The sequence below is a fragment of the Mesocricetus auratus genome, unplaced genomic scaffold (assembly GCF_017639785.1).
Source record: "Mesocricetus auratus isolate SY011 unplaced genomic scaffold, BCM_Maur_2.0 Super-Scaffold_100006, whole genome shotgun sequence".
Taxonomy (NCBI): Eukaryota; Metazoa; Chordata; class Mammalia; order Rodentia; family Cricetidae; genus Mesocricetus; species Mesocricetus auratus.
The window spans coordinates 32758543-32783002 of NW_024429190.1; the positions used below are offsets into that span (position 1 = coordinate 32758543).

Sequence of the window (24460 nt, forward strand, 5' to 3'; positions counted from 1 at the left end):
GAGCCAGATGGTTTTGTCGTGTTCCTTGATGAATTGTTTCCCTGAATACATGCATCTGAGAAATTTATTTGCAGGAGAGTGGGGAGGGTTTCAAAGAATGCTACAGCCCATCTGCTCAAATGCCAGGCAGGCCTTCCCCACCCTGGTTTCCACGCAGGAGTTGGGGAAATGAGTCCTTTCGTCAACAAAGCTAGAACACTGAATTAAGCCCATTGATAAAGAACCATGCCTTGATCGCATTAGTCTACTGATCAGATAAACAATAACGTATGAACACATATTTGAGGTGTTCTAGGTGAGTGTAGAAAACCTGCCATGATTCCTGTTGGTGTAAATCTCAGCTATGGGTCATTTTTACACCTCTTTCTTCTATCCTTTGCTTCTGAGTCTCAGAGAGGGACATATCCTTTGGACTAGGTGGCTTCAATAAAAGAATGTCATTCAAGAGCCGGATGGCTGTGACATATGGGTATTATTAAACTACCAGAAAGAAATAACCCCTCCGGCATGAAGGTCTGTGGCCAGATCAACATGCCCTCCAAAAGCAAAGGGACCTTTATTACTAGAGATCCACAAAGAAAAACTATTGTTGCCCTTCTAAGAAAGATTGGTCATGTTTTGGTGGCCTCCCTTTGGCATTGTATTTCAATGGCCACCGATAATAATTTACAGGCCATCAACATCTACCATGTTGTTATACCAGGACTCTCCACCATCCCATGCAGCAGTCATTGTTAATACACTAGCAGCCGGCTTATGAGTGCTTGCTGTATGGGAGGCAAAATTCTGCTTCATAATCAATCACCTAATCTCGTAACAATGAGTCAATATTGGTTCTGCCACCCTTTTATTTTACAGATCGAGAATCTGAGGCATAGAGAATTTAAAGGATGTGCTTGAGGTCGCCCAGCTAGAAAATGGCAGATCTGGGATGCAAAGGCAAGGGGACAGGGTCACACTGCCAAATAACCTCTAGATAGAGTATGGAGTGTCTTTAAGATGCACGCACACACATCCAGCAGAATACACGCCATTATCCTCTCTTTGAAAGGAAGACACTCACAAAAAACGTGAAGTGTTAGAAGAAAAGAGAAAGTGGCTATAAAATCACAAGGATTCTGATCAAGGGGAAAATAAGATCAAAGTAAGTGACTGCTAGGCTTACGGTTCATTGTCAAGTAGGCAAATATATAAAGAACTAATTGTGACTTGTATTAAAAAATATATCAAAGGACAAAGAGATAACCAGGTAAAAAACAAGAATGGATTCACATAAAGAAGACAGAATGATTAGTTCATCATCAATAAGTGTGGGTGAAATAGTCCTCTGTAGGGAGAGATTTCATGCACCTGTAACACTGACCATGCCTGTTTGGGCGTGGTCACAGGTACGTGGGGTAAAAGAGATAAGAGGAAGGAGGAAGGGGCGTGCTTTCTCTCAGGGGTGCGAGCGAGGTCAGAGACCAACAGAGAGCTAAGCTTAGTTCTCGGCTTCTCAAGTAAGTGACTTTAAAAAAAAGGATCACACGACTCCCTCTTCCCAGTATCCTTGGCGTGGCTCCTTTATCGTCATCACCCCTCCTTTCTAGGAATTACGTAAAAGCAACTTGAAATGAGAATCGAGTGTCAGCCTGCAGTCACTCAGTTCACAGAAATAAACTATCCACGTCGACAAGGTTTCTGTCTTCCTCCTCTGCTTATCTGCTGCTCACTGAGATAATGTCTGGAAAATATAAACCAGCAATATACTATTGGATTGTCATAAAACCACTGGGATTCTGACTAAGTGACAGTCATTCTCAGCGTGTAACTGAGGTATTCAAGAGAGAGGGGAAAGGTGGAGACCCCAAAGTGTTCATTACAGTCAAAGAGGGGGCACTCCCCAGCTCCTCCTTGGGAGACTGTCAATCCCAAGAAGGCAAGAATAGTGGGTTGTTGGTTTGTTTTTTATTTTTTTCCATTTTATGTCCTCACCACTGAACTCTGTCTGTAGCACAGTAGGACTGGATAAACACAGGTTGAACCAATAAATACGTTGTCAAAAAAACAGAAGAACCATTCATGAATGAGTACTAATGAAAGAGACTGTGTAATAAAATGTATCAATGTACACAGTACCAATTGAGTGATAATACTATTTTCAAGGTTGTATGTACTCTGGAGATGACATAACAGACACAGCCAGTGGGCAGGGACTGGAAGAGCACATGAAGGTATCATGAAGAAGTGAAAAGGCCCAAGGCTCGAGAAATGGCTCAGTGGGTAAAAGTGCTTGCCACCAACTTGATGACCTGATTTCAATGAACCCCAGTACCCACAGGGGAGAAGAAGAGGACCATCTCCCTAAAAGTTGTCCTCTGACGTCTGCATGAATGCTGTAGCATGCTCGCCCCTCCCAACACACACAAAATGAATAAATAAGTGTAAAAAAAGAAAAGAGGAAGAAAACAAAAGGCCTTGCCATGGAACAGACACATTTATTGATTTCAGTTTTTTGCCTTTTAAGATTAAATTTTACTGGGTTTGTTATATTGTTTTTCTAAAATACAAGTAATAACAAAATTGAAAATCAAGTTATTAGACCTATTTTAAATGATGTCTGATAGCCAGGGAGATATTTTTTTCTTCAGCAGATCTGGGAGCGATAACGGTAAGATAGATTGTGTTCATTAATCCTACTTGGCATGGGATCGGAGCTTTGTAACACCTTGTTCAATACTCACATCCCCCAGGGGAGGGGCTATGACAACCCCAGTTGACAGATAAGAAAATGGAGACCTGAGGGTTTAGTGATGTGCCATGTACAAGGGACTGAGTGGGAGAGATTTGGGATTTTTAATCTGGACACACAACTGCACTGATGTGATGCCTCCATGAAATAAGAGAAGGCCAAGGCAGCAAGGAGCTTCCGACTTTGCTCTGTGACCACACCCCAGCCAGCCACCCACGCAAACAGGTAGCAACCTTCCCATCCTCCACTGTGGAAGAGAACCTGAGATCTTCACACAGTTCTAATTAGGAAGCTGAAAGGGGAGGACAAAAGAATTACCATAAAGACACAAGCTAGTGACTGTTGCAGGCAAAATCTCCTAAAATCCCTGGGCAAACATTTGAGAACAAGCAAGATGCTTGAATAGTTTTGAGATGCTTCCTCCAAAGATATTCATCAATTAAAACTGCAAAAATATTCACTTTACAGAAATCATCTATTGTGGATTCAATGTGAAGTGTCCCCCACCGGGTCATGTGCTTACACACTTGGTCCCCAGCAGGTGGCACTGTTTGAGAAGATTGTGAAACCTTTATGGGTTGGCCTCACTGAGGAAGTGGGCTGCTGGGGACGGGTCTTCATACTCTACAGCCTAGCCTCACTTCCTGTTTACTCTCTGCTTCCTGAGTGTGACAAGCCAGACTCCAGTTTCCCGAACATGCCTTTCCTCCTTGTTGTCACATAGAACTGAAAGTCAAAACAAACCCTCTCTTCCTTAAGTCGCTTTTGGTCAGGGTATTTTATCACACTGGTAGCTAAAATAAGCTTGCCATTGGTGAGGCATTCCGACTGCATGCAATCCTGATATGATGCTCCTGTATATATCACTTCCCAGGTACATGGTGTGCTTCCATAGGCATTCTCTCCCCACATATATAGCCTCAGTGTATTCATAAGATAAACAAAAGACAGTCTCAAAAGACAGACTGAAAGAGTGGGCTGTTCTACAAACTATCTAACCAGGATCTTTGAAATTCAAGGTCATGGAGACAAGGGAGGACTGCGATTGGAGACTGGGAAGAAAGGTAACATTTACATGTCATGCTCGGTGTATGTTCAAACCACTTCCTCCTGTGGGTGCACCTCGAGTTAGCACTATGGAATGTGGCAGAAATACGGGAAGCTTCCCCCAGAGACAGAGCTGTGGTTACTTTTCTTTCCAATCAGTTGTTTGACCTTCAGTGACTCATTCCCTTGACATATCTCTGGGTAGAAGATTCGAGCCCTGTGGGATTAGCGTGAGATTGGTATGAGGAATGTAGCCAGTGCTCTATCAAGATTCACCTCATAGAACTGTGTGGAAGAGTATGTGGCAATGAGGATCGGTGATTAAGCCATGCTACTGAAGTCACAGAGCATCTGGTAAGTCCTTGACCTTGAGAGACAGTTATTGTTGCTTACCTGGGAGTCTCCATCCAGGGCTGCTTGGGCATACATCTGCACAGACAGCTCCAGGTCTTGGGATTGGTTTTGGTGGCCATAATAGTAAAGGTCTCCCATTTTCAAATATGCTGCGGAACACAAAACATGCATCTATTTGTCAGGTAGTTTTATTTCAAGGGGTGTCTAATCCATTGCCCATAGACTGGGAAAGCATATATGCTTATTTGGGGTGACATTGTGATATGATATTATCATCTAAAATTTCATGATCTAGAACCATGCATTCAAGTTACCAAAAAATTTAGAAAAAGTCATAACGATGACTTGGGGTTGTGGTGCACACCTTTAATCCCAGCACTTGAGAGGCAGAGGTAGGGAGATCTCTGAGAGTTTGAGTCCAGCCTGGTCTACACAGTGAGTCCCAGGATAGCCAAACATACATACTGAGATTCTGTCTCAAAAACAAAACCAAACAACCAAACAAAAAGACCATAATGTTTTAAGAAAATTTATGATTCTGATTTTGGTTGTATTCTATGCTATCTTGGGGCCACATGTGGACACCCTGTTTTAGACCAACATGTTAAATCACTGGTGTCTCCAAATATAATGTATTCTACCTTTAATTGTCAACCTCTAATTGTAAAATTGAAACATCTGAGTCATCTAGCAGGAAACTCGCAGCTGGGGAATTGCTTGGGCCAGACTGGCCTGTGGGCACTTCTATGAGGAACTATCTTGATTAATAATTGATGAAGGAGGGCCCTGTCCATTGTGGGTGACACCATCCCTAGGCAGGTGGTCCTGGGCTATGTAAGCAAGTCCATAGAATAAACCTAAGCCTGCAAATGAGAGCACCAGGGAACAAACCAGCAAGCAGCATTCCTTCCTGGTTTCTATCTCCAGGTTTCTGTCTTGAGCGCCTGCCCTGACTCCCCTCATTGATGGTTTTATTTTTCCAAGCAGGGTTTCTCTGTGGCTTTGGAGGCTGTCCTGGAACTCACTCTGTAGACCAGGCTGGCCTCAAACTCACAGAGATCCTCCTGCCTCTGTCTCCGGAATGCTGGGATTAAAGACATGCGCCACCAACACCCGGCTCCTCATTGATGGAATGTGACCTGGAAGCACATACCAAATAAACACTTCCCTCCCCAAGTCGCTTTTGGCCATGGAGTTTCTATCACAGCAGCAGAAAGTAAGTGGAACAAACATCTTCACACTTTCCTCGGTGGAAGTCTTATGCCCTGGGCACTTCCATCTATCCGTTGACATACTGTTTTCTGTGTTGGTTCCCTGAACAAATCTGCTTGGGAAAATCTTCATCAGCAGCCCACAACCCATCAGTTGAGGTTGTCTCCGACTCAATGTCACAGCTGCAGTGCTGTGGCCTGTCCTTCAGATGCCCTGCATCTTCCTGACTTTGTTTCAGTAATGGCCTTCATCTGCTTAGGGGTATAGCTATAACTCAATGACAAAAGAGAAAGCCAACTCCATCTCTGGTGCTAGGTTGGAAGAGCATAAAGGGTAAATGGGAAATTGGAGGTAATTTGGTATCAGGACTTAGGAAGCAAATACCATCATCCTTAGTGCCCAAGAGGATGCTATTGGAGGATAGATGTGATACTTCCAGGGCTTCATAGTCCTGTGACAGCTGAGACCAAAGATGACAGAGCTGGCTGGTGGGAGCTAGAACACGGAAGGGCTGCTGCCAGAAGCTAGGTGCAAAGAGAATGATGGAGGCATACCTCGGCCTCTCCCCTCCTCCCATGATGCAATCTTCCAACAGTACCTCCGATTGGCAGAAGTTCACTCCTGGGCAAAGGAGTCTGGGCATTGTACTTCCTGGAGGCTGGTCTCTACCCAGAGACCAGAGTGGAGCGTCCAGGAGCCCATCTGTGGGCACAAAGACAAAGGACCAACCCAGGTCCTTCGTCCTTTAGATGTGTTTTCTTTAGAGATGCCTTTGTTTGGAAGAAGTTGTTGGCTTGCAGGAAGCTGACAGCAGTTTAGCCGTGCCCTTAATAGCAGACATTTTTCACTTTCTTCCCTAATTGTTTAGAAATACCACACTCCATACCAAACTGTTAGATGGTCCCTGTTACAATAGATTAAAACCTCCCCAACACTCCAGTTTAGCATCTGTTTTTCTATACATACCAAATGAAGGGGCATCGATTTGAAAAACGGAGAAATTATAGTATCGCCAAACACAATTAATGCCCAAGTATCTCCCAGCCAGGTCCTAGGAGGGAAAAGGGAGAGGAAGTTAATTCACTAATATTTTGGTCCAGTGACTAATTTTGACCCTGTAAAACTCAATTCATTATCTTTAACCCCAGAGCTTCGACTGAGAGAAGAACAGAATACATTACTTACTGGCCGCTCCTCGCAGATGTGTGCTAAATTTGTCTGTGACACTTCAATTCCAGTTTCTGCTGCTAAAACATAATACAGCAAAGCTTCATGCCTAAAAATAGATGATTAATAATAAATTTCATATAGTGGTTCTTGCTAATACTCAGAGAGCCTTATATTCAAACAGAAGAGGGCACGAAATAAGCAGTTTTTAAAACCACAAAATCATGAGCCCCCCCACCTTTAAATAAACACTGTTGTTAAAAATACTGCCTGTGCTGATTTGTTTTCTCTTAAAAGCTGAGAGGACAGATAAGGCCAGCAGCTACTCGATACAACAGCTACCTCTACTGGTCGAATGGCATGTGGCCACGCTGGCTGGGGACTATCTGCAGGTCCTAGGTTCTTGAAGCTTTTCTTCATCGCTTATGATGAGCGGTATTAAGAAAAATCCCCAAGCTTTACAGCCCTCTGTTTCATGAAAGGTTTTCTAGGGCTTAGGGTTCTGAGCAAGCTTAATTAAGTGGGGCTTTTGTTGTGCACTAGAAGTTAGACAAAAGAAAAGTGGTTTAGAAGGAATTGATATCAGTGGTCAAAATAGACAACAAAATAAATGTTGAATGCATCAAGTAATTGCCTGGGATTTCTGCACGGAGTTGTGACAAGGGCCTAGGGCTATGGATATGGCCCAGCATCCACTGATAAAGGGAGAGCCATGAACATGATGGCTCTGGAGGACGAGGTAGTCATGCCAACACAAGAAGCATCAATAATATGTGTACCACACAGTGTCACACATCTCACCTGTGGGGTTTATTCAAAAGGGAAAAATCAGAGCTATGTACAAAGACTACCTTGTCAAGGAGTTTGTGAGAGGGCTGCTCATATGAACAATAAGAGAGAAGACAATAAACACACTATTGAGTGGTTCAAGGACTCCATGGTGTAGTTGCTTTAGGATGTGGTCATTCAGAATGATGTCCCAAAACGGTGGGGTAGTACATGCCCAAAATCCTAGCACTTGCCAAGCAGGAGCAGGGGTGGTCAGAGTTCAAGGTCATTCTTGGCTAATGACAATGTACAGGAGGCCAGTCTGGGCGGTATGAGACCTTGTCTAAAAAGCAAACAAAACTGGGGTCTGGGTTGAACTCAACTGGTTGAGTGTTTGCCTACCACGCACAAACCTCTGGGTTGCAAAAGAGAGGTAAAACTGAGTATGTGTGTATCTAACGCATACCAATGCACACACAGAAGACACACCTTAGGGGCTCTGAGGCTCAGTGCTAACTTCTCTCTCTTCTGACCTTAACTCACTTGGTGAGAGTGCGTGTAATATTTATTTTCTTCTTTTTAATTACCTGCTTCCTTAATTATGCATATGGCCCAGTTTATGAGTAAAAATGAATCATAAGTAGTTGTTTCCAAAGCTCATTTTTCACTCGGAGCAGTTGATATTGGTAACAGTTTTTTTTTTCATTTTAAGACTACTTAGGAAGTTTGGGGGGGGGAGCGTGGGTGAGACAAAATCAGGTAAATAGTCTGAAGTCATCTCTTCTAAACAGCTTTGGGCAGACCATGTCCTGAGACACAGGGGTGGCTGGACATCAACCTAGGGCAGTCAGACCTTCTCAGACACATGGAAGTCATGGGCTGCGCAGCTGAAAAGGGAGCCAATTCCCAGGGAGACCCCAAACAGTGAACCCATTAGCTGTGACTCATGCTAAGAAGATCCAAGGTCAGTCAAGCAGTGTCCCCTGTATCGTAAATGTCACACAGCCCGCAACAACTATGGTTGGGGACCAGACTTCTCAGTGCAGGGCAGAGCCCAGAAAGCACATCAGTGGGACACAGCAGAAAGCTACATCCTTCTCCAACAAGGTTCTAGTCCTACAATTCCCCCTCTCCCTCCCCCACTTCTCTTTGAGATAGAGTTTTGTGTATCTGTACCCCAGGCTGGCCTGGGCTTGCTATGTAACTGAGGATAACTTACTATTTTCACTTCCTGACTACTGAAACTGCAGGAGTGTATCACTGTGACTGGGGCTGGGGATCGAACCCAGGGCTTTATGTATGCTAGGCAAGTACTCTACCATCTGGGTTACATCCTTCAACCTAAGGTCTCAAAATCTCAAGTTGTTTTAGGGATACTTGGATTTAGTCAAGTCTTGGTTTCTCCCCAAAATGCCTGAGGGCCAGGGGAAGAGGCACATGCCTTTAGTCCCAGCACTCAGGAGGCAGAGGCTGGAGGATCTCTGTGAGTTTGAGGCCAGCCTGGTCTACATGGAGAGCTCCAGGAAAGCCAGACCACAAAGAGATACACTGCCTCAAAAGAGAGAGAGAGAGAGAGAGAGAGAGAGAGAGAGAGAGAGAGAGAGAGAGAGAGAGAGAGAGAGAGAGAGAGAGAGAAGGAAGAAAGCAAGCACAAGGGAAGTACATGATATTGATTTATAACTCAAGGTCAAGATCTGGGCAATGAAGAGACAGAATGGGCTCACATTCTTAAAACATAATGCAAGGAGTTTCTCTTGAGCAAGAGAAACATCAGATGGCTGTGAGAATTGAGGACTGAGAGGTGAGTGTGAGACTAGCACCTTCCATAAAAACAGTTACTAGGACAAAGCTTGCAATGACAGTGCCTCCTCTCTCAAATTACCTTGGTGATGGGCGGAAGAAGGGAGACTTCTGCTGTCCAATTATTACATAAACCAAGAGGAAAGTTAGCAGGATTCTGGAGCATTTCCATCAAGGACGGACTGAGATCCATCAAAATGAGATGTCTAAAAGCACCTATGTCAATATCAGTGCTCAACAGAAATCCACCTCATCTTCCATCTAGCAGAATCAATCAATCAACGCCTTCGTGTCTGGTGTCATCACATTTCCTACTGAATAGTGGATGTCTATAGGGATGAGACGCTACAGACCAACTCTCCCCACTTACTAAAGCCTTTGAGGGGCTCAGGAGACGGCTCGGTGCATAAAGGGTTTGCTGTGTATGTGTGAGGACCTGAGTTCGGATTCCTCACACCTACATAAAAAGCCAGGCATGACAACATGAGCTTGTAATCCTAGAACTGGTGGAGACTGGGGTGGGGCGTGGGAGGCAATGCATGCTGATATCAGGGGCTTGCCTGGCAGCCAGCTTAGCTGAAATGGTGAGTTCCGGGTTCAGCAGGACCCTGTCAACAATACAAGAAGAAACCCCATGCCCACCTGTCTCGCGTGCGTACACACACACACACACACACACACACACACACACACACACACACACACACCCCTTCCCACACGGAACCTCCCAGCGTTCACTTGACTATCTCCACAGAAATCATGTGACACTATTCATCACAGATGTTTCTACTCTTGCATTTGCAACAAACATTTGCTCATCCCTATCCCCAGAAGTTCAAAGACAGAGTTCAAAGCTCTCTTGTTCTTCCACTCAGACCCTCAAGGTGGAGAACAGTCTTCCCATTCACTGAAGCATAACTCCATGACAGTCACTGTGGCAGAAGGTCACACAAGAAGGGATTCGCGGAGAATGGACCGAGACACATTTTCTACCTGGCATAAAATGTTCCTAGCCCTTTCCTGGTGATACATCTTCATAAGAGCTGTGTGGTCACCTGCTGTGAGCATGTCTGCGTGGGTTCTCAAACAATTAAGCAATTTCCTTTGTGCTAATGCCTGGAGCAGCTCAGACAAGAAAGATGAGGGGGGGAAAACTAACAGTTAGGGTCTCCCCATGGAATTGGTTGCTGCATTACAAAAAGATGCCTCTCTTTCGTCCTCGGCAAGCCAACTGTATGCTGGCTGACCTCTAGGGTTAAGTACTTGGGGTGTGTTGAAGACAAAGGTCAGTCAAACTCACAGTTCGGAGACAAAGTACACGCGAATAAAGAGGACTGAAATGAAACATGACAGCTGGACTTTCCTTGCTAACACCCTCTCGTGTCCGAGGACCGCCTCGGGCATGACAACATTATCTTCCGAGTTATGCCAATGCCGCAAAAGCCCCTTTCCCCATCACAGTCTTCTCTTAAACATCCCACATAAATCTTGGAACAACAGAAAAAGCCACAAGCACATCAAACTGACATATGTAATTTAGAAATTACATCCAGAGGCTGGAGACATTGATGGATGACTTAGTTCTATTACAGCAAAATAGAAGGTACCTCAGAGGCGGAGGCTGGGAGAAGCACATGTCTATTTCCTGTTTACCCCTGGGGAGGGCTGAGAGGCTGGGAGGACAGGAAACCTTGGAAGCACTTTGCTCCAAATGGATTTTGACAAAGATCTTCCCAATGTGATGGATATAGATGATATTTTCCCCGTCAAATCTAGACTGGTTGCGTCAGCCACACTTAGCATCAGTATTAAGACTGGCAAGGACAAGGCGGGCAGAGATGTATAGATGGCGCAGGGCAGCAAAGGGAAACGATTTTGGGAAACTACTGGCAACAGCTGTGTAAGGCTGCATAGGCAACAGGTGCCTCTGCAGAGACCCAGGGACCCCACTGGCAAGTTTAATCATCACCAGGTCCTCCCGGCCCACTCTTCAAGCCACGTGGAGCTTCGAGAGAACAAAAAGGAAACACAAACATGCACTAACATGAGAACCTTGGCGTGTGACCACCGAGGATGTGCCCCAATACGACCCGGAGGCAAGAATTAGACTGTAGAAACGTGTTAACTTGAAAAGGTAGCTGAAGAATTACATATGTAATGATTTTAATAATATAAAGGTTGGAAGTAAGCCAAACTAAACCCACTGCATACAAACATATCCATGTATCCATATCCATAGAAGAATCGAAAAACAAACATGAGTTGAGTGTGCCAGAGGTACTTCCGGGTACTGGGGCGGTGGTGGAATTCAGTCTGGCAGGGACACGAATGAATCTGACCAGCAGACGACCAGAGCAATGCTACTGTCCCTCCTTCTCCCCCTTTCTTTCCTTCCTATCCTGTCTTCCTTCCCTCTCCTCTCATGCTTACCTCCTTCCCTGTGTAACCAGGCTGGCCTGGCATCCACAGAGACCAGCCTGCCTCTGCCTCCTGAGTGCTGGGGCTACCCCCACACTCAGCCATCCCTCCTTCCCTCCCTCCTTCCTTCCCATCCTTCTTTTCTTGATGAAAGATTTCACTAAGTTGCCCAGGGTGGCCTTGTAGCCTGAGCTGGCCTTGTAGCCTGAGCTGGCCTTGTAGCCTGAGCTGGCCTTGTAGCCTGAGCTGGCCTTGTAGCCTGAGCTGGCCTTGTAGCCTGAGCTGGCCTTGTAGCATGAGCGGGCCTTGTAGCCTGAGCGGGCCTTGTAGCCTGAGCTGGCCTTGTAGCCTGAGCTGGCCTTGTAGCCTGAGCGGGCCTTGAGGTTCAGAGCCTTCTGCCTCAGCCCCCAGTGCTGAGATCCAAGGCATGTACCATTATCCTTTATTCATGCTCATTTTCATAGACAAGGTTGACCTGGGCGCACTTCGCAGTTAGCGCCTGCACTCAGGTCCGTGTCACGCACTGTTTTTTGTGGGTCTCTATTACATAAACAAAGGAGAATCAGTCAACTGATTCCAATCACATCCTCAGTTCAACCACCTGGCTCCCTTAACTTGGATTCTGAACTAGTCCCCTTTCCAGTCTTGTCACCAATTAAGAAGTGGATATTCTGTCACTCATAATCCCACCAAACCGTGTTTCTCTGGCTTTACTACATTGTATTCAAAAGTTACCCATGATGCAAATGGAATGCCTTAAAATTTTCTAATCACACTTAATTTTTTTTTGCTTGTTTATTTCTTTACTTTCTGCTCCCGCAATTTTGTTTCCTAGAAACTCTGCTCCCTGCAGACTAAGGGGATACTCAACCCATCCTTCCAGGTGCATTCCCCCTAACTCTGCCGTCAAGGCTGTCCCAAGCCTCCCAAGCGAGGCAGCATCTTTTGCTCATCCAAATTTGCACGCCGCGGCTCTCCATCTATTCACCTTAGTCAATCATATAGTTTGGGAGTGCTTCCCAGAGGCTTCCATGTGCGGGGCATTGGGATGCCGGCTGCTCCAACTGGCAAGCAGGTAGCAGTCATGCCCCACGATGGACAAAACGGGGAAGGAGCTGGGCAGGATTCCTGGGTAGAAGAAATGGTACGTGCAGAGGCTTGGAATCACACTGAGCACAGGCCTTGGGAGAAAACACGTGTGGAAGAACATGGGCAGTAGACTGTCCCAAGTGTGACTTTTGCCATCCGTGTGGTCAATGGCAAGGTGCCCTACATTTAAGCACTACACTAAATCTTTTTTTTTAATAATACGTTTTTATGCTTTGAAAGTTCCATATGGTTGGGTTTTTTATTTTTAATTTTTGCTGTTTTTAATTACCTGTCTGTGTGTGAAAATGTGCATATGAGTGCATGTGCCCACAGAGGCCAGAGGTCTGATATTCCCTTGGAGTTGGTTGTGTGTTGCCTGGCAGGCGAACTCAGGTCCTCTGGAAGAGCAGTGCGTGCCCTTAGCCACTTAGTCAATCTCCAGTCCACTACAGTGGATCTTAAAAGAACCAGAAATTCACACCCAGTGCAGCCCTGCCACCCCAGCCGTGCAGGGAAGCTCCTACTAGGGCTGGGTTTTAAGAGAGAAAACAAACTATGCATGCTCCCATTCATCTAACCCTCCTCGGCAAGTTATAAAATGTGTGAGCTGAGGAGCTTTGTGAAGTTCAATTCAAAAACAGGCAAGAAAACAAACCCCCTGTATGGAAACCCAGGCGTCAGACATCTGAGGGTGTGTCTTCGGGTCTGAGTGTGTTTACAGGCTCTTTGAGGAAAATACCACAAAGGAATGCTTTGATAATTGGGTGTTTAGTTCACCCTAAGAAGCTTGTGAGAAGAGAAGGGAGGTTAAGGTTGGATTTGAGAGAGGGTTTTTTTTCTTTTTTTGCTTGTTTGTTTGCTTGTTTTTGAGACAGGGCTCTAATATGTGTCCTTATCTAGCATGGAACTCACTCTGTAGACCCAGCTGTTCTAGTCCTACAATTCCCCCTTTCCCTCCCCCACTTCTCTTTGAGATAGAGTTTTGTATCTGTACCCCAGGCTGGCCTGGGCTTGCTATGTAACTGAGGATAACTTACTATTTTCACTTCCTGACTACTGAAACTGCAGGAGTGTATCACTGTGACTGGGGCTGGGGATCGAACCCAGGGCTTTATGTATGCTAGGCAAGTACTCTACCATCTGGGTTACATCCTTCAACCTAAGGTCTCAAAATCTCAAGTTGTTTTAGGGATACTTGGATTTAGTCAAGTCTTGGTTTCTCCCCAAAATGCCTGAGGGCCAGGGGAAGAGGCACATGCCTTTAGTCCCAGCACTCAGGAGGCAGAGGCTGGAGGATCTCTGTGAGTTTGAGGCCAGCCTGGTCTACATGGAGAGCTCCATCACAGCCAGGCTACGAAGAGATACACTGCACTGCTGAGAGAGAGAGAGAGAGAGAGAGAGAGAGAGAGAGAGAGAGAGAGAGAGAGAGTGTGTGTGTGTGTGTGTGTGTGTGTGTGTGTCTTGGTTTCCAACTGAGTTCCTTTGTGAATATCTACTTGTTATTTTGAGACAGGGCCCTAATATGTGTCCTTATCTAGCATGGAACTCACTCTGTAGATCCAACTGGCCTTGAACTCGCTATGATCTTCCTGTATCTGTCTCCCAGAGTGCTGGGGACTAAAGGTATGCACCACCACTCCCAGCCCTGGGTTTGAGTATCTTATGAACTCAAGTTCATGGGAAGCAAGATAGCACAGCACAGGAATGGTGAGGCATGTTCACAGTTGGGAACAGTAATTTCATTTAAAGAAACTTCTTTATGATCATGTGCAGGGAAGCTATAGATAATGAACTGTTCCAGGGTGACAAAACAAACATTTGTATTTGGTGCTTTTTCAAGAGTCTCACTTCCCAGCATGCTTTGATTTAAGATGCTTGCTCACTGATCTGTTGGTTCAGCTATGGACCAAAAGGGAAACTGGCATCCTTTTAGGCCTGCGCTTTTATTTTTAATTAAGGTTCATATCAGAGGGTGATCTATTCTAGGTCTGGTCTAATGTCTTTGAGGCAGTGGACCGAGGGGATTTCTGACGATTTGCATATCCATTTTCGTTATTATGGAAATACCCAGATCATTTAGGCAATAAACCAGCCAAGAAAATGTGGCCTGAGGGAGTAAAGATGGAGTGCTCGAGTCCACAGAAGAAAACAGGATGGGGAAAGGAGGCAGGTGGCACTTGAATGCTGCCTGGAGATTTGTAAGAGCACCAACCAGTGACAGAGAGGCAGAGAATCTCATTTCTTCAGGACGGGGTAGGTTACCCATGCCAAGGTCAGGAAAGGGGGCATCTGACAGTGAGTGACATCCAACCGCCCTGGTTCCGAGATACAGTCAACTGTTTGTGAAGGAGAAGGACAGAGCCTTGACCTTACCCACCGGTCTCTTTCCCCACCAACCAAGTAGCTATGCCAGGTCTTGAGAGGCCGGGCAGGGTTCAGGGGTCTTTCCCAGGACTGCCTTTGTCGTTCCTAACTCTACAGCCAAGTGGAACAGGTTTGAAGGAAAGAGAAATCAACGTATGTGTGTGTCTCTCAACTTGATGAATGTGGACACTCCCCCCTAGAGAACTAATTTTTGTGTATAATTAAACATGGAAATGCAATGTTTTCCAATCAACAGCCAATCAGCCTGTGTGACTCTGAATATCATTACTGGGAGGCTGTGATTTTCCTGCAAATTGCTTTTTGGGGTTGCATCTTAAAATTCCCTCTCCTAAGACTACGTTGGCAGGTCGAAGCCGAAGGGCTGGGGAAGTTTGCTCTGATGTGGGCCCCGTGCTTACCACAGTCCCTCCAGGTAGGCATTGAGGCCTTTGCGAATGACATGGCCCAAGTATCCGTTTTTCTCAGCCACATGCTTTGCCCATCTGGAAAAGAAAGGAGAGAGAAGGGAAAACATGCGTACAGCAGCAGATTCAATAATCACCTTTCCTCATATGATCTCCATAAATCCCACTTGGGGAGTATTTTCTTGTTTGAATTTTTATAAAGCAACAAAGCAGAACAGAATATTAAGAAGGTAAAGAGAATGCACTTTGAGAACTCTCGTTCAATGTCCTCATTTACAAATGCTGGGTAGCAGCCTGCTATGGAAACAAAGACATGCAACGCACATAATGTACAATTCTACTGACACCGAAAGACATCTCGGCCCAGGGTTTTATAGCTTCTCCTATTAAAATAAGTTCCCTGGGGCTACCAGACAGCTCAGAGAAACAACAGCGGCTTAGGATGCTTCAGGCCCTGGGTTCAATCCCTGGTACCACACAAATAAACAAATAAATACATTTTGTAGGGAAAAGGGACCAGCTGAAGAAACACACCCTGAGCAGAGCCAAAGAAACACACTTTGGCCCTGCAACCAGAACCAAAGAAATATACCCTGACTCTGAAACCAGTGCCAAAGAAACACACTTTGTCCCTGGAATCAGAGCCAGTGAAAGAAATATACCCTGGTCCTAAAATTAGAGCCAAACGGCTAAAAAGGACCAGAGAAAGAAACACATTTTGGCCCTGAAACCAGAGCCAAATCTGACCCTAACCCTGTACAGAAAACTAACCAATCCTTGAGCAGAGCTCTAGCCAATCTGAGCTCAGCATTAAAATCTGACCAATCCCCACCCTGGAAGCCCTATATAAACTCTGTGTTTGTTCAGCTTGTGGCTGTTGGTGCTACAAGGCTGTCCTCTACCACTCTGGCAGAGGGCAGCCACTCTCCTGGATTCTTCCCTCCCAATAAACCCCTTCAATGAACTTTAGGTGAAGACCTTTTGCAGCAGAGCAGAGACGACTCTGGACCGAGCAGAGCCAACATCCTGGGAGCAGAGCTGAACTGTAGCAACTTTGCCCAGGAAACCTGCCGGACTGAAACTGCTACACTGCGCAAACATCCCCAGCTGGAAGACTCTGTCCTGATGGAGGCAGGGCTGTAAGCTACCATGTGTACTGTGGCTTGTGGTATTCCTTGGCTCCCGAGCTCCAGGATACTTTCCCCATCTGAGCTGTGTAACACTCAGTATTCTGTGGCTCTTGAGTGCCAGAATACCTGTCTCATCCGATCTGTCAAAATGCCTACACATGTACTGCTCTATGGCATTGTAGTTTGAATAAGAATGACCCTCATAGGCTCATACATTTGAATAATCGGTCCCCACTTGATGGAACTGTTTGGGAAGGACTAGGAAGAAGAGGTGTGTCCCAGTGGGTTGGGATTTGAGGTTTCAAAAGACTCTGGTGCTATTCCTAGTGCCCCTTGCCTCTCCCCCCACCTTTCTCTCTCTCTCTTTCTGTATTGTGCTTGTGAATCAAACTGTGAGTTCTCAGCTACTGCTCTAATACCATGTTTGCCTGCCTTGCCTGCTGCAATGCTCCCTACCATAGTGGCAATGAATCTTAACCCTCTGCAAATGTAATCTCCCCAAAACTCTTCTTGTTATAATCTGCCTTGTTCATGGTGCCTTATCACAATAATGGAAAAACAACTAAGACATGTGATAAGGTTCCTTTGTTTTTAATCTACTCCCTAATGTATCCTAGAGGGGTTTATTAACAATGAATTACTGTGTTGTGATCTGGAGACTTAAACCACTTAAAAAAAAAAGTATAAAACTTAACCAGGTGTAGTGGTTCACAACTTTAATCCCAGTACTTAGGAGGCAGAACCAGGAGTATATCTGTAAGTTTGATGCCAGCTTGGTCTACATAGTGAGCTTCAGGAAAAAGTGATACATTAAAGGGCAGAGGACAAATTAAATTAAATGGAGACTAAGGTAGCAGTGCCCACTAACAGAGATAAAAAAGAACACTGCAAAATTATGAGAGTCCACTAGAAAAGCAAAAATAAATCTATGTGATCCAGTTACATAAATTCAAGATATGTAGCACAAAATTACGATAACTATAAGGAAACAAATTACATCTATAAACACAGAGAGTTATAACACATTTCTTTCAGTAAATGGCTTAACGAGCAGAACAAGAAACGGCAGAAGGAATACAGACGGTCTGAACAATGCAGTCAACGAACTTGGTGTGGCAGTGTATGCAGACATTGCATCCAATGAGTTTAGAAGAGCCTGTTTTAAACACAGCAGAAAAGCATCTCCCAAAATTGTTCACGCACTGCTCACCGAGCATGCTTCAGCAAGTTCCTGAGGACTGAGGTTGCTATGAATATGCTCTCTGATCATCAAGGACAAAAGAGTAGTAAGAAATTCTACAGAGTGAATGTTCATCCCAAATACCCTACACAACAACGAGAAAGGCTTCAAATTAGCCTGTGTTTTATTGCTAAGGTAAGGTCAGAATGGATTTGATCCCAATTGTCTTAGGAAAACATCCTTTTAGGTAGCCAGGCTATGGGTGAGATGTAGTCAAAGGCAGTCATGTTTTCTTTTTTCTATAAAGGGTGAGATATGAACTTTATAGGTCATAGTTGGTTTTTCTTTGTTTGCTTTGTAACTTGTTGAAAACGCAAAATGCATGTAAAGCCCAGCAGGGCAGGTACTAGGCCGCATCTTATCCATGAGTCACAGCAGCCAGACTGTGAAAAGCATTTTGGAATGCCTCCTGGGTAGCTGGGGAGATGGCTCGGTGGTTAAGAGTGCTTGATCTTGCAGAGAACCTGGGATCTGTGCCATATGAGGCTCACCACGGTTTATAACTCTAGTCCAGGGGATCTGATGCCCTCTTTTGGCCACTGTGGGCACCGCACTCACACAGCATACAGATATACATGCAGGTGAAACACACATGAAATAAAAATAAAAAGAATCTATTTTAAAAATGGGCCTCCTCAACCACAGAAATCACTGGGGCCTTGGGTAATAGATCAGTGTTTATCATGGTTTATGAATGATCTTTGGGAGCCCATTCCAAATGGAGGGATGCTCTCTCAACCTGGACACATGGGGAAGGGCCTAGGTCCTGCCCTGGATGAAATGACAGACTTTGGAGATCTTCCCTGGGGAATGATGTGGAGATTGGGTGTAGGGCTGGGGGTGCTGGTGGAGGGACTAGGGAGGAGGGGTAGGAGAGGGAGCTGGGACTGACTTGTGAAGCGTTCATGTTTCTAATTTAAATTAAAAAAATTTTTAAAAAAAGAAAAAAATGGGCCTCCTCACCAATCTTCAGGAAGTTATTGTAGAATGTATTCCAACAAAACACTGGGAAGAGGACTGGAAAAAACAAGGGCCAGCCTGGAATATCAAAGCACTGGCTAAATCAGATAGAAGAAACGAGAAGCCCCAACATGGGGCAAAGTCAATCTCAGGATTACAACCAAAAAAAAAAGGAGCCCCGAAAAGGCTCCAGGAAAAACACTGTGAGGAGACTAACTTATTAATAGGATAGACTCGAGGTGTCTGGGTATACTGAGAGGGGATTTAAGTGACAGAAGAATTTGATCAAGAATATAGGAAATGACGAGACTGGAAAGGTGGCTCTGCAGTTAAGAGCACAGGCTGCTCTTCCAGAAGACCTGGGTTCGGTTCCCAGCACCCACATCACTGCTCACAACCACCTGTAACTCCAGTTCCAGGGGATCTGGCAACCTCTGCTAGCCTCCTTGGGCACCAGGCATACATGTGGTATACAGACATATGTGCAGGCAAAAACATCCATTCACATGACATATCCAAAAGACTATAAAAATAATACATATATAGAGGGGACAGAAATAACAATTCCTCAACAGAAACTTATACAAGAAAGAAAAGGCTAGGATAGGATGATTCATGGCTTAGTCATATTAATTCAAACCTGAGACACTGTGCAAACTAAGGGAAAAAACTCTCGGGGAAGATGGCGGCAGACAGGAAGCTTCGGTGTGCTGGGTCGTGGGAGGTAGCAGAGAAATAAAACTGTCTTTATTCTCCCAGGAAACATCACTAGACAAGGCCGGGGATGAGAATACTAAAAACATCCATGAGACCATGCTGCCTACAGGTGGAGGCCAGGAAAGCAGAATTAACAGTCAGACAGGGACATATTCTATGGACCAGGAACTGGAGTCGGGTGATGGGTGGAGCCTGGGATTGCTTGTTTTGTCTTGCTGAACTTTTTTAAGTAAAAATTTAAAATACTTGTCAATTATTTGGTTTTCTTTTTTATTTTAATTTTATTTGTTTTAATTTTACAGATGTTTAACCTACATATACATCTGGGTTTTTTATTTTTATTTCATGTGCATTGGTGTTTTACCTGAATATATGTCTGTATGAGAGTGTCAGATCCCCTGGAACTGGAGTTAAAGACAGTTGTAAGCTTCCACATGGGTGCTGGGAATTGAACCCAGGTCCTCATTGCTTCTAACCACTGATTCATCTCCCCAGACCCCCTATGTATATCTGTGTAACTCCCGTGTGTCTGGTGGCTGAGGAGGTCAAAAAGGGCATTGGATCATCCGGAATTGGGACTATAAATGGTTATGAGTTGCTATGGGAGGGTGTTAGGATTCGAACCCAGGTCCTCTGCAGGGGGCAGCAAGTGCTCTTAGCCTCTGAGCCCTCTCTCCAGCCCCAATAATTTGGGTTTTTTTCCTTTTAAATCTACATGCATGTATATGTGACAAATGTAAAAACTGAATTTTACAAAGTGCAACGAGAGATAAAGAAACAGAAAGGGGAAGGGAATGAGAAAAGGATTGGAGTGAGAGATGGTGGGGGGGAGGAGGGAGGGGGAGGAGGGAGGGAGGGAGGGAAAGAGAACCCTTTTGTCAGGAGAGGAGAGTACAGGACATGGCTTTTCAATGGTAGGCGACATTTGACAGATTCTTACACAACAGCTTTCTCCGGATCTCTAGGGAAGGTCTCCAGGTTGCCTGTGATATAGTAAAGAGAACACCACAGCGTCCCTTCGATGTGTCCTCCTTGTGCAGCCTTGTGGAAGTATTCACCAGCCAGCGTCTGTAACAAGAGTCCCTCTCGTTAGCGCAGAGTCCTCCCCGCCACACAGGCTTCAGTACAGCCAAAGTCCCAGGTACTTCAAGCCCGACATTACCACAGGCTTATGTCTTCTGGTACTTATGAGCAAAACAGGTCAAGAATTAGCTCCAAATAGACAGTCCATCTCAAAGGCCTGGAATATGTGACCCCACGGAGAACTGTTCTGTTGATTAACTTTACCCAATAAAGGAGACACCTTATAACCAGGATCACGCTGCCACCTCACTGGGTCCTCACAAGGCCTCTGCACGCTTGACGGAGGAGTGCGACAGGAGTCACACCAGGTGAGAACACAAGCATTTGCTTTCCTGACCTCACTTAATACACTTCTTTACGTTCATGCACAAAAAATTGCACTTCTAGTGGGAAAGTGAGAATTAGAATCTGACAAGGAATAAATCCACGCTCGTGGATGTGTGGGAGGGCTACCAGACATTTGCAGTGCATAAAAATACCAGCTTTAGTACAGTCGGGCAGAGATGGAGGGAGAAGGAAAACACTTAGGGGAAGTGTGTGTGTGTGTGTGTGTGTGTGTGTGTACTGACTCCCACTGATCATCATCATTTCTCAGAAGGCAGTGAACCATTGTTTTTAAAAAGCGTGGACTTTACAAGCAAGAGGGGCTTGGGATCGAATCTTAGCTTACTGTCTGTCAATCCACGTGGCTTCATTCTCTCCAAACCTCTCGTTTGGAGATCCGGAGGCCCATTCTAGAAGACGGGCACAGACATAGCTGATGTTTCAGAGGCTAGCATACATGAACCTGCCAACTTCTGAAGTGCTTGGCATTTGGGGAAGTGCCCAGAAAACACCAAACATGTCCTCTGCTCTTTGCTTTGTAACTTTGGTCTCATCTCTGGCAACTCTCCTCTCACTTGGCCCTTTCTCTTTCTTAGGAGGTCCGTCTCCCTCCATCTCTTGCTCTCCGATGGTGGATAATTTCCTTTTCCCTCATCTACTCAAGCCTTCGTCTTCCACAAAGTCTTCATGGCTGCTCTGGCCTTCCTTGGTTCTTCTTCCTGGAAGCACCTGGATTATCCCCCATGTGGCTAAATGCATCTTTCCTCAAGGCCATCATGCCTTCCTCACTAGACCCTGAGCTCCCTGAGGCCAGGCTATGTCTCGGGTTGTATTCTTACATCCCTCCCATCCCACCATGCCTCATTTAGGCTGGACGCTTGGCAGACCTTCCACAAGCATTCACAACCAGTCGTTGGCCAAGTATAGAGCAGTCTCAGGTTCACTCACCAGATTCCTTCCAGGAACTCCTGGGAAAATGCCATCCAGATACAGGACCCCAAGATTGTATGATGCGTCTGGATTCCCCATTTCTTCTGCTTTTAACCAGTACTTCGCAGCTTTAGCATAATTCTTCCTGAATTTGTGGTAATACCATCCCAGGCCATTGACAGCCTGATGCAATCCCTGGATTTTCGAACAAGAGGGAAATTATTATTATTATTTTAATGAAATCTAAAGCATCTGGAAGCAGTTGCTGTGGCGGCATTCTTCCAGAGTCTTCCCTTTCTCTTTTTTGAGGGGGCAGATGGCACTGAAGAAAAGCTAGACAGCACAAGCCTGCCTAAGAGACTTCCCAGGTGGGTTTTGCCCGGCTGCTGCTGGGTTTTCTGCCTTGTAGCCTCAATAGTGACGCTGGTCCCCAACTCATCTCTCAGTGCCTATGGGCTCTTACATAACACCCCCGCAAATGTCTCTTTCACCCAGAAGGATCCAGCATGCCCTTCAAATTCATGAGAACTGGGCTGCAGCAGGATGTTTGAGACTGAAAGCCGCCCTGGCTGGGATGGCTTCTAGGTGACCCGCCTGCCCATCTGTTGATTCCTCTGCCCTAAACAGCAGCAAGCCTCCAAGGGCGCAGCTGTGACAATCCACTCGCACAGCTTCGGTGCTTTGAGATGAGTTGGCATCCCCAGTTCTGATGAGATTCGGGGTCTGATAGGGACTGGAGCAGCGGAGAAGGATGGCGAGGGGAGGTTTCAAAACGGAGTTGGTAATGGCAGCTCCAGGGAAGGGGCTGTTCACATCAATCTGTCCTCTAGCTCCTTGTTCTTCCTGAGTGCATTTCGTCAGGGACTCTTTCCCACTCCCACGGAGCCTCAGATGATGAAGGCTCGGGTGTCTTGCGGGGCAGGAATAAACCTGAGAGTCTCCTGCCCTGCCATAACACACATGCATGCACACGGAGCTCTCACTTCTCAGTTTTTGCCTGACCTAAAGACCAGGAAGACAAAACAAAACAAAGCATTCGAGGGACCAACAGTGCCCTTGTGTCTGTGGACTTGTAAGGACGGAGTCTCATTGTGGAAGCATATTGTTTTAGCCTCCCCTTTTATCAGGGAGGAACTGGCACCTTGGTTTTTATCTCCGGCACAGGGTCAGACACTTTTAAACAAGTGTCAGATGGATGAATGAAAGTTACATTCTGAATGTAGGTGCAAAACAAAACCCTACACCCTTAAGGTGGAGAGTCATCCCTGCAGGTCACCAAGATATCCAGATAAACAGTACCATTTGGGCACAGTCAGCACCATGACATTGATAGGAGCATTCTTATGAGCCTGGGACAATGCAAATTCCCTGTAAGTACTGCAGACTCTGTCTAAAGAAATAACAGACCGAGGCATCCTCTAAAATGGCAGCAAAATTTTGGGGGCATGCCCACAATCAGGAAACATCCAAGTGGCTTCCCATTGCTCAGTGGGAGAAAACACAGCCTAATTCAGATGCACCTGCCACAAGCTGGAAGCTGGTGCTTCTCTGGGAATTGCTCTGGGACCCGCAAGAACCCCTGTAGTGTTACTTAGTCCTTGCTCTGGACATCTATTTAGCTGGATCAACAGATCTGCCTCCATGTGTCTCCTAACTCCAAAAGTGGAGATGTAAACAGCTTTCCCCAAGTCCCTGTGGAACACTAGGTCCTGAGTGAATCCATGCTAAATTAAAGAGTGAATCGCACAGCCCTTATGAACAGAGACTTTGAGAGCTTGTTTGGAGGTTCTGCAGGAGAATGCAGTTACTTGTATACCCTTGACCCAAGACAGGTCCTCCTCTATTTGGGGAAGGCCATCCTCTTCTACTGAGCACGCAGCTTCGGGAGGGAGCAGTGAGGGAGGGAGGAAGGGGACACCCGCCTAGCCAGCCAGATGAACCAATCAACCCTGGCGATCAATGGTAGCAGATGTGGCAGCCAGATCACCCTCTGAGGAGTAGAGGGGGATGGGATGAGGAGTTGGTGGGGGGAGTGGGAGGACAGGAGGGAGAGGGAACTGCGATTGATATGTAAAATAAGATTGTTTTCTATTTAAATTAAAGAATTAATTAAAAAAAAAGAGCCAGGCATTGGTGGCTCACACCTTTAATCCCAGCACTGGGGAGGCAGAGGCAGATGGATCTCTTTGAGTTTGAGGCCAGCCTGGTCTACAAAGCGAGTTCCAGGACAGGCTCCAAAGCAATACAAAGAAACCCTGCCTCGAAACCCGCCCCCCCCAAAAAGAACAGAGACTTTATAATCTGAATTAAAGCAGGCTAACTGTGAACTCACCACTAGGGGGGCTGAAGAGATGCAAATTTCACTCTTGCCTGGGCAACCCTCACACAGCCCCTCTTGAGGATGCCTGCACTCAGTACCCTGGATGACTATCATCGAGCTGCTTTTCTATTTCTGTGCATCTCCTGTTAGGTCAACAGCAGGTACGCACATAATAAGTAGGGTCATGTGCATTGCTAGCACATAGGTAGAAAAGTCTTCTGAATCTCTGACTCCCTGCTTCAACTTCCTGCTCTATGGAAGCCCCCCAAGAGCTCCTGAGCGCCTCAAGACAATGAGTGGGGGAGAAAAACTAGGATGGTTACTTTTAGAAGCCTCAAGGACAAAGGACCAGCCAGGGGCCCTAGGGAGCTATAGAGCACC

General features: G+C 45.7%; 1 protein-coding gene across 1 annotated transcript in view; it reads right to left on the reverse strand.

The window, feature by feature from the left end:
• Positions 1-24460, reverse strand: part of Sel1l3 (SEL1L family member 3) — a 108166-nt gene that overhangs the window by 10721 nt on the left and 72985 nt on the right. The window contains exons 15-20 of the mRNA XM_013112524.3: positions 21778-21954; positions 20363-20490; positions 15370-15453; positions 6530-6620; positions 6311-6395; positions 4172-4281 (exon numbers count right to left, since the gene is read on the reverse strand). Coding sequence (XP_012967978.2) covers positions 4172-4281; positions 6311-6395; positions 6530-6620; positions 15370-15453; positions 20363-20490; positions 21778-21954 — 675 coding nt within the window. The remainder of the gene's footprint in view (positions 1-4171; positions 4282-6310; positions 6396-6529; positions 6621-15369; positions 15454-20362; positions 20491-21777; positions 21955-24460) is intronic.